Genomic DNA, 14,873 nt, shown 5'->3' on the forward strand with positions numbered 1-14,873 from the left:
TTTATTTTAAAACGAAAACGCTCCGTGTGTACTATACCTTGATGATCATTTACGACTTACGACATGGCAATGCAAACAAAGTTGATTATAAAAGTATGATCCTATTAGAATCTAGTAATTGCACGTGGCCTCTAAAGTAGGTAGGTACTAATGTTTTATTTTTTATCACTGTTGATGTCAATGACCGTCTAATATTCATCGACATCTGGTGTAGGCATCACTAAAGTAGACTTGCCAAGACGTCGCTAGATGCCGCCACCATTACATATACGAAACAAAATTGATTTAATTCATTATCGTTTGTTTAATTGTATCACAGTGAATGTCATCGTAATAACCTTAATAAATAATGATTTATATGAATTTGTGGCAATTGAATTATTTTTGGAGAGGGCAATAATTTCTTGACCACTTAGCCGAAAAATAAAAACCCTAGCGTCACGCCTCAGCAACAGGCAAATACAACTAAACGTCCATATTGTTTATTATTTTTATATGGTTTCCGACTTTTAATAATAATTTATGTACCTCTATTGGTTTTATATCAAACGCGAATATACTCCAATACTTTATTTTATAGTTTATATTACAATAAATCATTGAAATAGATTTAAAAGCAATGATAAATCGTAATTTTTGGAAAGCAATATTCACTACGTTAAACTGATTGCTATTAAATTTCCTAATTTAGTAATTTATGAGTATTAAGACCGAATCGTGACAGTATTTGCAATGTTTTAGTTAATAATAAATTACAATTTAGACTTTTAAATAGTAATAATTACATAATGGTAAACGTTTTAAATCTCTAAGGTTAATATTTTTTAAATACAACAAAATAACTAAAATCAATTTAGGAAAAGTCGTTATTCTTCGTATGAATAACCAATTTTGTCAAAACTTGGTCTTCACAAATTCATCAAAATTATAATTGGTACTAGTTTTTCCTAATTACTAATACAAAGTACTAACTAGTCAACTAAATACAATTTTAAATCAGAAACCACACAAGTTGGAGCATTTTTATTATTTTCAAACGTGATGACAGACACAATAAATATAAATTTATAATACATTTAAGTACTGGAGTACAACCGGACACCGCGGTTATCTACTCATTGGTCGATCATGGACAATCACGATTCAAGACATTCGATAGATGCGTTCGAACGGTAACGTCAGTGACATCTACTTGTCTAATTTTAAACTTTCCTGAGTGCACAAAGGACCAGCAGTGACTGCGCATCCGTCACTAGATCCCAGACAGTATACATTTTTTTATATTTTTTTCTTAATTTATGATTTTGATGTTTTTTTTCTTTATTTGTCACCGCCAACCAACCACTATTTAGAGTGAGACACTGGCAGATGGAAATCTCATAATTTAAAATTAAAATTAAATTTATTCAAATCCATTCTACTCAGTGATTTGAGTACAATAAACTCGTTGCATATTTAATATAACAATAAAAATGACGATTAATGCTTATTTTGTTGTAATTAAAAAACAATACTCGGAGCTGAGACGTAGGGTCTTGAAACTTTTTACCACTACCTATATTACTATTATTATTATTACTAAACACAATCAAATTTTCAAAAAATCTAGATTAATTTCAAGCTATTTATATCACACTTTCTTATTCACAACGGTCAGTGGTACTACGGTATTGGCTTGAAATCTATGGAAAATGGCAGCAAGTTATATTAATTTCAATAATATAATAATAATATGGGTAATTCACTAATGGGTATGATTTGTTTTGGAAAAATTTAATTAAACCAACCGTATTAGTGATTAGAAAAAAAATTACAACATATAACACCGATGGTTATAAGTACACTAATCTATAATAATACTATATAATAAATCAATGCTGATACCAATATAAATGTACAATAAAATATCCATAGAAATATAGACCGATGGAACGTCTCCGCTCAGAATCGTTTTTTTTTTTTGTATGCAATAATTGATATTATCATTAAATTCAAATTTAACACATCCATTACAGCAGTGACCTACTAAATTGAGTGGTACGATCGACTATCAACACCTTCTGTACAGCGGAGATAGTACCAATATTTTCTGATTTGATTTTGATAAGATTTAAACTTTTGACGTTTGATTATACTTTCAATTAATAGAGTAACATAGCAATTCACAGGTACCCTTATCGATATGAGGATATGGAATCTTAATTTTCACAAATGTATATTAGTGTATATAGTCAATTAAAAGTGGACTTGGGCACTTCGACAACCCTGTTCAAGCTCACTTGGTTAGTTAGATTAGGTTACCTAACAAAAACTGGTTAGTGGTCCAAGTATTCTCTATTGAAATATAATTTAATACCGGTAAGTATATGAACATGTATAACAAATTACAGAACAGTATAAGTACTTAAGTAGGCAAGTAAAAAATTAATGGGCTTGCAATGTTTACATTGTGCAATCGCAGATAGGCATCAAAATCATCTTTTTTTACTGTAAACATGATATTATCAAGAATAGATTTAGATGAATGGATACGTTTATCAACATTTTCATTTGAATTGTTTGTTCTGATTGTCAAGCAAAACATTGCACTTCAGACTTACAATAAATTTTCATGTGCTAACATTGTACCCAGTCACCCATATGGCTACGGTCAAACTACCAAAACAATATTATAGCATATACATATAATGTGCACAGTACACATGTACTATGTGTCTGCTGTACAATAGTATTTAAGTTATGAGATAAAATACAAACATATTATGTAAAGTGCATACGTATAACCTACGACATAATAATAAGCTGTGTGTACGGATTATGAATTATGATTAACTATACTGTACACTCTATGTAGGTCCTATGTATACACACATAATAATATAATATTGTATTAAAGCTACTCATTATTGATGTAACCTATGATAAATTACATTCCGCTAGAGATGTAATAAGGTCAATTAGTCAAGGATTTAATAATAATATTAATTCTAACAAATAATAAAATATATATTAACAATATTTTGAAGGTCGACTTGATACGATGGATCGTCTTATCGGAAGTTTTGTCTTGGATTTAAGTTTCCCCAAACTCATACCTGCAAGATTTAAAGTGACCCATAAGGCATAGATATGAAAAGCATTAAACAACACAACTATTGCATAGAAGTAATCTTAGCAGTTATAGAGTGAAACCTAACATTTAAACTCAAAACTGTAGTTGATGCTTAGGTACCTATATGGCTATATTAGTTACGACTTTATACTTATAAGTTAAAATTTCTTTTTTTAAGTAATCAACATCGAACTTTTGAATTTTTTTTATCATTTTTTTGTAGAGTATCGACTGTATCGAGTAACTTTCATTTATTCTAGCACAACGATACTCCATGTAGACAAGGATCTTGTGGCTAATTTATAACATCACGATAGGCAACTCATAGGCAAGACCTATATCTTATAAATAGTTTATTATCATGGTACTGATTTGAACGTATCTTGACTGTCTCTGTCTTCATCGACTAATTAGAGTAATTAATAACATAATTAGATATGCATCTATATATCTACATATTTATTATTTACTATTATAATAGTAATAATAATAATATTGTTTATTACGGAATAAATACTAATTACATTTTAAATAAAATAGTTATACATGAATACTCAATACATTATACTATATCTTACACTTAACGTTTAATCAATAATTTTAGGTAAATTACCCATGTACCATATGTAGGCCGCATTAACCGTTGCTTCTAATTGCAGTTTACAAAAATATAAATATAAAACTATATGCAAAGGATAATTAGGTATCCAAGTAAATCAATTGTTAAATCAACTAATTTAATATATATTTTTGGAAACTAGAATACAATGAATACATGTACATCAGTAGTGTATACCAATGCTCCAATAGGCTTCCAAAGAATGTCCAAGTCGGGGGAGTATTAAATTAATTGTATCATTAAATTTAAAAAAATATAAACAGTTGGCATGTTTACTCAAGTGAAAGTTCAAATAGTTTAATAATTTGAAATGGGTACATACAATGTTATTGTTTTTAATATATTATGGTAATTTATGTATTTATTTTAGAACAGGTATCATATCGATATTGTCATTACCATATTTTTTACAGCCTATCACTATATAGTACACATATATTACAATGATTTATTTACTATTATAGTTCAATTCATATTTGAGTTTATGTTTATAAGTTTGAAAGGGGCCTTCACTAACGATAGTCGATAGGCCCTAAAGCTAACCATTGTACACTGTGGAGGATAAATCATTTATTTACATACTCTCACAAACACAATTGAATATTATTAAAAAGTTCTGTTGCTCTTAACTTATAACTCAGAAATTAATTTTTTCGTCGGTAGTTTGTTACAACAATTATTATTTACTCTATAACCATAATTCTGTTATAGTTCATATATTTTATACTACAAAAAACGTTTGAGATATGCACCTATAATACCATCCAGTATGTACATTTTTATACATAAATGAATAATATAGTATAAATTACCAATTTATTATAATAAGAATAACGTATAACATATAAATATTTTAAAAGTTTATCTTAATCTTTTATGTTTACCACTTAAATAACAAAAAATTAGAGAATAAATTTTTTATATCAGTGAAAAAAAGGATTAATAAATATGAAATACAAAGTTTCCAATATTGAAATCAGGCTCACTCCACGGCACAAATTCGTCAGTCCAGCAATTTTACCTTAAAAAATAATTGTAATTATTGAGTAAATTAATTCAAGTTGATTATTCAGAATAAAATATTTAATTGGATTTTGACAAACCTATGTAGCCTATATTAGTATCTTTAGCGTTCCTTCTCAAAGGCCACGTGTGTTCCAAATTAACTGTTGCTTCAATGCTGGCCAAATTATTGCTATACAAAGATAAGTTACATATTATATTACTAGAGCTGGGATTTCAATGCACTGAATCTTTTTTCTAGTGCTGTAACTATACAATGCTCGTTTTGGTACAAATCTATTTTGTGTCAATATTGTTGAATAGATATACCTACCAACTGAATTTTAAATTACAGCTTTTAGCAGTTTTGGTTTTTAGAGACATTTTTCATTTTCAAGATTTTCAGAGATTTTCACGTATATTTATATTTAAAAAAAATGATTTCAAGAGCAATGCAATTTTTAATATATATTATTCTAAAAGCAGTGGAAACTGGAAACAATTAAATACTTTAATTGTTTATAATCTTGAATTTGAAATTGCACACAACTTATAAAACCAATACGGGTCAACAGATAATATATTATTATATACCTACCTAAAGTTATCTACTTGGGTGTTGTGAGTGAATCTAATACAATTATGATCATCGTTGAATGCAAATAACCCAATTGAGCATCATTAAAATATTAAATCAACATAATATAACCAAATTATCATATTTATATGTACCTACAAGGTGAAATACTATGGTAAATTTTAAAGATTCTATACATTTAATATTTTTATATCATTAAGTGAATTTATCATAAATGCATTCTAGGTATTTTTTTAGTTTTTATAGGACATCTATATTCCCGACTCTATGTAGTATTACATTATTATTGTTATTATTATAGTGTTTGTTAATTGACTAATATATTTATCTAATGAAATTAGTTTTGGTTTTTTCAAGTTGTGAAATAACATTGATAATTATATTATTGTAATACTATTCCAATAATAACAATAATATATTTTTTTTCATTTGTTCATATTACAAATACTATTACATGATTAGAGATTTCAAGTTACATGTTATGTACCTATTGTGTGTGTTGATGTCGTAGTTTATAACAAATAATATACAATAATATGGTCAATTCAAGTGTCTACAATCATTATTTTGAAAAATTTTAACTTTTTGAAAGCATCTTTTTACATAATATTATAATATTGTGTCTTAGCAAACGAACTTTTTTTGGAGAAAATATTATATTTTTTACAGTTATTATTTTTTTTTTAGTAATAATATCAAAGTTTTATTTCATGTTCCGAAGCAAATTATTTTTTTGGAGTATTTTGATATATTCAAAGTTTTGATGAATGAAATAGAGTGGAAAAATGTTGATGCACTACTCCGATCATACATACGACATACCTATTGAATAGCAGGTTAACTATAATTAATTAACCACTAGTTCGAAATTCGGTTTTTGCATATCTACGTAAGGTCTGCAAAAATATTTTACTTCGGAATATGAATTCAAAAACTGATAGATATTTGAAGAATGAAAAACTTAAAATAATCACAATAAGAAATTAAAATTTTTTTTATGTTCTGAAATGGCATATTATTATTAAATTAAAAATAATAATATTTTCAAAATAGTTGAAAATTTTTGATATATAATAATTAATAAGTATAGTCTCTTAAACGGATCACCTTATTGTAGCGTTTGGAAAGTTCACTTAAAAATTGAACTCATTCAAGTTTACGTTCAATAATTTACATAAAAGAAACTTGTTCACATTCACATTGATTATTTTTTTAAAGGAATACGTCCAAGTTCGAGTTGATTAAAGGAATGAAGGCGTTCATTCGGTTGTTAATTTAATTATTTATTTAAAAATGAATAACTATCAATAGGTACCTATAGATACTATATATAGATTCTATAGAAATGATACATCACACAGAGTATACGAGAAGTCTATGGCAAATTATGGAAAACCATATGATAAAAAAGCCAAGTGTAATTCAAATGTTTTAATTTTTAGTTTGAATGTTCAAGTTGTTTAAAAAAAATATTTATTTTCTTCATGTCTATACACTCTATTTATAAGAAATGGGTGACGTTCACGTGTCGTTCATTAAATATGAACGTGAACGCAATAAACGTGCGTTCATGAACGCGTTCTTTCCAAACACTGCCTTATTGTATAACATAGTTTATTTTCGGATTACAACATGTTATATTATGATAAACTTTATTTCATTTTATTTATGTATTTTTATATGAGTAAGATATATGTGTATGGGTTATGTATATCTTTGTATTATTTATTCTTTTGTTAACTAAGCAAAATGTGCCATACAGTTGTAAGCCACACTATTTAATGGTAATGAATTAATAACAAATACATTTTCTCACCTGTCAGTTGAGTCGTTCAAAAATGTTAATGATTCTTTTATATAGCTGAAGTTTTTAGGTACTGTAGAATAAGATAACTCGTAATCAATGTCTGTACAGGATGGCAAACATTTGCATGTACGGTATGCTCTCTGTATAAGAACTAGGTAATAAGATAAAAATATTATGATTTATTATTTTTGTAAAGTAACTAAATCTTTCATTTGAATAAAGTTTTATCGTTGTATAAATTATGTAATATTTATGTACACAATATACGAGTATATTACAAATTGTTCGTTATAACTTGATAGCTTTCTCGGAAGCTACAATTTAACAAAACACGTTAAATATTACACTCAGTATAATACAAATACAGTGTTAAATTTACTAGCATCTATCTATTTTTTCCATTCTAGTCACTTCGGTTATAATACAATACAACAATTAATGAATTATTTGACATGTCTTTTATAGTTTAGACATATTATCATACCATCATACTGTACATGATAATATTTTATAGCGCAGAAATTTACCTGCGGCATTTGCTAGACATTCGTTCGATTTGGGTCCACACACGGGAAGAGAACTATCTGTTGAAAAAAAAAATCACGAAAGTTCAATAAATTTAGTTTGACTACCAATCATTTGTTTGTGCCTATACAATTATTTTAATCTAGCCCTTTGTAAAAAACAAAATATTCTAATATAAATATGATAATAAAATACTTCATAGATTATAATAATTGTTTTGATTAGGATATTAAGAAGTTTGTAAAAGAAAATATATTTTATTTTATCTTACTTATTCTGTACATCGGAGCGCAACCACACAAAGTCTCAGTATAATTCACCTGACATTCGACATAACAATTTATATACGAATATACTGAGTTGTGCCTAAGCCACTTCTCATTCAAATAATAACATCCTCGTTCTTCAGGTGTCCAACTTTTTAAACCATCGTCGGTCAACGACAAGTGAGTTACTATTTGAACAAAGCTATGACTGCTTTTTGAAAGTTTTAAAGAAGAATGAGAATAATCTGGGACGTCTGATGGACTATGAAAATAAACCTGAAATAAGCAGAATACATCGTTTAATACATAGATAACTAATATAAAATTAGTTTTTTTCAAAAAAATGAAAACCAATATATATATATATATATAGGTTTAATACATAAATTATAATGATTAATGAGTTTTATAATAACATTTTAAAAATCCAAAAATTTAAAATAATAACTGTGGATCCATATTTATTTATTATTAAAAATTACATGTTAATAATATACGACCATTTTCTGATCTGAACATCACGAAATAATTGAGTTATTTACAATTATTATTATTGTGTACATTATGTATGAATGTTAATCAACTAGGTATATACAATCAATTGTAATTTTTAACATTATTTTAAGTACAAGCGATGGTAAAATAGAACCATATGTGCACATAAAGAGGATTTCTATTTATAAAATTCGAATTATCTACAAAATCTAAAAAAATATTGATAAAATGATCATTGAGTCATCGAAGACTTTAATACAGTTTATTTTATTAAAAAATGTTACTTGATGTATTAGATCATAAACCATTTATCCAGATTACAATTGCATATAACATACATTACCTATATCACATATTTAAATCGATGCATGTGATCATCAATTCGTTACTTATTCTATTTTAATAATCAGCTCATCACCACCAAAATTAATTCTCATTATTCCTCATTCTCACTATGAACTTCAAAATACTCTTGTGTTATACTCATCAACACACTGCATTCCACATTCCTTACTGCTAAACTGCTCAACACTCTACTTATTAAATAAACCGAAATAATCCAAAACACGAAACTGGTAAAATATAACACTTTTTCGCTCGAATATAAACACTTTTCTCTACTTTAAATATTGCTTTAAATTGGGATATCAAGCTCTTAACTCTAAATAAAAATATGCAATCAATTAATTTTAACTCATAAGCTTTTTTAAGCCGATTACACACAATTAATCTAATAAAAAAACACACAGAAAAAAAAATATTGAAATGAAAACTTAAAATGTCTTTCTTTAAGTTCGTAAATATATATTTAAACAAGTTAGCACGAGTGCTAACCTAATTTCATCGATTAACTGAAAATTAATATAATACACTCAACTGTAAATCCTTGTTTACTTGAACACCCATAATGTGCATCATTTTGTGCTAATATAAACTCAACAGTATTCCAAAAAGCTGTCGATTTCATGTTCCATGGTATATTATTTGATATTTTATTATTAGTACTGTAACCATCGTCTGAATTCCAGTTACTCGTTAAAATTGACCATTTCTTACCTGTCTGAAGTACATCTTCTCTAACAAAATTAAATAATTCTAATTAGCAACACACCAAATATAAAAAACAATAATTATGGCACAATACGTTGCATAATAATAATCATAATAGAATAGGTATCTGCCTAAATGATTATATAAATTCATGACTAAAATGTTAAAATAATATAATATTTATGACTCATATGAACCATGAATTATACATCTATCTATACAGATTTAAAATAGTTAGATACTTCCATATCTGTTATAAACAATTTTCAATATGAAATGTTCTATAGTTTTGTTTAAAATGAATAAAAAATCATGCCTCTACTGTAACATTTATTGTAAATATTTTAAATTCTAGCTTTTGTATGAAAAACTAGTACACAAATTAGCATTTTAAATTTAAAAAAAAATTGAAAAGGACGAACAAAGTTTGATGTTCTGAGCGTTGTACATAAATATATATTATCAGTAACAATAGTGCTTTTAGAATACCTACATATATAAAAAACATAGTTATACAGAGTGATCCAAAATTATTAATTTAATTTCAGTACAAATTTTAAGTCTTGAACCTGTAAGTTTGTAGTAAACGAGATAAGGGAATCTTTTGCTCATATTTATTACTGGTATGTTGTGTTGATTCGTTTATGTCGAAATCGTTGAATCCAAAAATCACACACTTGAGATAAAATACAAGTCAAAACCGCACACTTTAAATAGTGTATAATCATAAACTTTTTAAGGTTGTGTTATCCAAAAACTACACACTTTATAATGAATTTATAATTATTTGAAAACATATGTATTTTTTATTGTAAATTACATTTTTTGGCGAGGAGGGGGGAGGGGGTTCGAAAATGATAATGTTTATGTGTCACCCTCCGAGAGATCTTGATGAACTGAAAAGTAACATTTTAGATGTTCTTATGACGCTTCAACAGGCTTATGAGGAATTTGAATGTCTTCATTGTTTACATTGAACATAACTTTTGTAAACATAGCTAACTCGAAACACTTTTCCTAACTTGTAAGTTGTAATTACCTAATAACTCAAATTTCACAATAAAAAAGATGTTTTGAAACCAAATGATTAATTTTGAAACACCCTGTATGTTAAAAAAAAATATATTCATCTTACTGCTTTAAGTTCTTTATAAACTTACAATTTGTTTGGAATTTGTCTATACATCTCATGATATGGTAGAGCATTAAAACTGTAACATAAATTATTTAATAAAAATATAGGCTGCATGATTTCGCAAGGATTGTCAATGATTTTATCTTTCCATCGAATTTGCTTTATAGTATCTTGGCATTTAGTTGAGAATTCCTGAAAGTGAAATATATTTTTGAGAATGAAATATTTAAAATAAATATAATAAAATAAAATCATCGATTTTCAAACCTCATCAATATTGAATCATTATTGATGCACGCGTGTGCATTATGCATACACCTCAGAGTACATTTAATTAAATAATTCAAAGTACCTACTAATAATTTTAATTTCATTTAAATTATTTAGTAAATTTAAGACATTTCTTAAATAAGTTATTAAATTACAACTTACTTTTTAAAATAGTAATGTTTCTTTAAAATTAAATTTAAAAAAACATATTATTCCATATATTACACATATCAAATTATCAAACACCATGCTTTAATATAAGTACATAACGTATTTTTATTTAATTGATATTAAACATACTTTTAGTACATTATAGACAATTTTCGGATTTATTTTTTCCAGCTTGTATATATTATGTTTCCAAGAACACATATCATATACCACGTTCAGAGTCTGCCATCTATACAAAAACAACCAGTAAATATATTTTCTGAAATTATTTATTAATTTACAATCGTAACGATTAATATTTAATGCTATTATATTATATTGGGTTTTTGTGTTTATAAGTTATAACTATTATAATGGTGTGTTGTGTGTAAAAGTACATGCGATAGTTATGCATGCTTATTTTCACTAATATATAAATTTAAATATATCATTAATTATGATTCAATAGTTTTATAGATTTAAATTTATTAGCTTTCATACATTTCAACCTTTTAATGCCAGTAAATGTAAATTTAAGTATCAAAAGTTGTTTATTTTTATAACACTGTTTAATGTTATAAATTTAAACACTCGGTAGGTTTTAAATTAAATATAAAAAGTTGTTTCAAATATTAAAATAAAACTTTTTTGATTTATAATTGTATACACTTCATATCTAATTTCTCCACTAATAATGTTTGTAATGAAATAATATATTAAATTCAAAAGTGTAGAAATCGTGTCCATTATTATTAAATATGTAAAATTTGAGTTACAAAGTGAGGTTTGAAAGTAAACTGGTGGATACGTATAATTTTGAATTTTGATTAATATTCATTGTGTTATATTCTTGTTTGTTTCATCAAGTGTCGTTAAGGAAATAACGTGCCTATCTGATTAATGTCTTTAATTTCTCCTACCAATCGTACAATCCAAACTTTGTCCCAAAAATAATCTTCCCATTTACACGACTATTATACCTGAGCATTTGGTAGTATTTTATCTAAATTTTAGGGACAAGCTAAACCGTCCAACATTTGCCAGCCAGACAAACATAAGTCGATTAGTTTACACTTTACCAGAGGTAATTACTGGATGCCCCTGGTAGGGATGTGAAGCCTCTAACCCAGCGTTTCTTAAACTTTTTTATCCGTGGAACCCTTTTTTATGTGCACTTTCACCGTGGACCCCCAACTTTTTTTAGCTGTTTTTTATTGAGCTCTCAGCAATAAATTATTACAGCTCGACAATTAGAACCACTACATTGTTTCAATACTTTCAATGCGTCATTTTATGTAAGAAATGTTTGCAATAAAAGTTATAATTATGTGCCAAAATTTAAAATTTTGAATAAAAACCACAAGTTTCGGGGAACCCTGAAGTGACCTCCGCGGAACCCTGGGGTTCCACGGAACACAGTTTAAGAAACGCTGGTCTAACCTATTCTATGTAACAAACTTCATGTGCCCATACTAAAAAAACTCAGAAAATTTCTTTTACAATAGATTTATTGAAAACTCTGAAATCATCAAAATTGTTTTAATTCCCTAACTATCAGGAAATCTCACAAGAAAGTCGAGAGTGCCTTAAACCAACGTATAGTGTTACTTATTTGAGTAAAGAATTATATTAAATATTTTCTGAGGTGCAACTAATGAATATTTTCATCTCGCATGTATCCCTTATTTCTATGTACCTATAATTTATTTTTTTTTCTTATTATGTGCTATCAAATATTCTATCATATTTTCTTACTGTACCTACTATAGTTCTCTATACAGTATGGATATTTTTTACGAGTATAAAAAAAAATGGTTTCATCATTACTTTTGAGCAGTATTTTTCTATATTGATATGTCAATGGCGAGGATGAAATATATATAATATACACTATAATATATAAATAAATAATATATATTATTAATTATTTATGAGATCTTAATTATAATTCTATAATAATTAATAATTCATCATTTAAATGTACAAAATATACTTACTCTTCGTCGGTTTTGTTTTTTCGCTCCCATTTCAGTACGGAGGCTAAATTCATTATGTTTGAACTAATAGGATCGTTGTGACAAATTGTGATTGCGGGAAATGGATTTTCAGACATGTGCCGTGGTTCATTAATATTAAATCTGTTCACTGGAGAATCATACCATTTCAAGACTATGTCGTACGACAAAAATACTAATAAAGCAAATGATCCGATTAATACGCTTATCCAATAGAGCCTATAGACAAAACGAAATTATTAATAATCTGTTTTAATTATGTTGTTTTATTTCACACACACGCCTTATCACAAACCAGTATCAGGATACATATTTTTCCCCCTTAAAATTATTAGCTTGTTAATATTACTTATATACCTACAGTTAAAATCGATATATTATTTTAAAATTCAAAGCACGCTTCCTGGCGATCTACTTGGACGGCTTAAACGAAACTATATAGAGATATGACTATTTATTAAAATATAGCTAATTGTTTCATAAAAAAACAAAAAAAAAAATATTTTTGTATGCATTAAATAGATAGCCAAGTCATTTAATAAAATAAAAATCGATGTATAATATACATAGGTATACTTACGATGAATATTTATCATCTGTCCAAAAATTATTCCTTAAGCTCATATGTTTCAATACATATTTTTGAATGCGTGTGAAATATGAAAATTGGCTTTTGATTTTTGCCATTATTTTGGATGTTAAGTGGTTATCAAGTTGAACGCCAAATACGTATTAAACAAAAATATCGAAACTCAAGTCAAACCGTGGTTCGTGTTTATTTCCCATACATTTTTATCTCCTATAACATACAGTCAATTTGAAAATATCAAAAACTTGCATGCTATGTAAATACCTACATAATATTAATTTTGTTTGGGTACGTTTAAACTAGGTGTATAATATTATGACACTATTATTGTAAATTCACCAGAGAGACTCTCATTAAAGCCATATTATACATTTATTATATCGTGCGTGTTTAATACACACAATATATATATTATGTCCATTACCCAGTATAGATAAAAATATTTACTATAAAAATTAATTTCCATTATTTTATTACATCCATAGTTTCATCTAGTATCATGATAAGGTAAATGGTGGTGTTTTTATTTTACTGGTTTTTGCATATTTTAGATAAAATGCATATTATTGCATATATTGAATAAAATTAATATTATTGCATATTATTTCGATTATAAGAATGCAAAAAATTCATGTTTTATAGTATGTTTCGTAATTAATATTTCACTCTGTGCCAACTGATTTTTCCACAGAAAAAGAGTATCCACCATACAGAGAACAAAATATTCGGTATATAGATTATGCGGGACTGTTGTTATTTTTCGTTGTAAAAAGATTTCTGTCTTATTGGGAGGGTGTTATAAGGAGATCTCACTGTAAGTATTTTTACTCACGATGAGCATTTATTATCTGTCCAAAAGTTATTCCTGAAGCTCGTATTGTTGATTATATATTTATGCATATATATTAAATATAAAAATTAGTTTCCGGTTTTTCCTATTATTTTGGTTAAAAATTGACTGTCACGTTAAACATCGAGTAAGCATTAAACAAAAATATCAAAACAAATGTCAAACCGTGGTTTGTGTTTATTACCTATATACATTTTTTACTCTTATATAGTCAATTTTAAAGTACTGAAAACTAGTAATTAGTTATACTATATCAGTATATTATTGATTGATATTTTCGCTATTATTTACTTTCAAACTTTACTTGTATAATATCATGACACAGCCGTATTATTGTAAATTCTCAAGAGACTCTCATAGAAGCTATATATATACACCTACTATATCGTG

General features: G+C 26.8%; 1 protein-coding gene across 1 annotated transcript; it reads right to left on the minus strand.

Annotated features, from left to right (window-relative positions):
* Positions 1-4,184: 4,184 nt before the first annotated feature.
* On the minus strand, positions 4,185-13,837 carry LOC111038889 (pickpocket protein 28-like). The gene is made up of 10 exons (XM_022322156.1): positions 13,625-13,837; positions 13,027-13,263; positions 11,180-11,279; positions 10,635-10,801; positions 9,302-9,500; positions 7,935-8,205; positions 7,666-7,722; positions 7,148-7,289; positions 4,835-4,926; positions 4,185-4,752 (listed from the first exon to the last, which is right to left on the minus strand). The coding sequence occupies exons 1-10, from the start codon at positions 13,729-13,731 to the stop codon at positions 4,655-4,657; spliced, it is 1,470 nt and encodes a 489-aa protein (XP_022177848.1). The 5' UTR covers positions 13,732-13,837; the 3' UTR covers positions 4,185-4,654.
* Between the last annotated feature and the right edge of the window lie 1,036 nt (positions 13,838-14,873).

Source organism: Myzus persicae, unplaced genomic scaffold (genome assembly GCF_001856785.1).
Source record: "Myzus persicae strain clone G006 unplaced genomic scaffold, MPER_G0061.0, whole genome shotgun sequence".
Lineage (NCBI taxonomy): Eukaryota > Metazoa > Arthropoda > Insecta > Hemiptera > Aphididae > Myzus > Myzus persicae.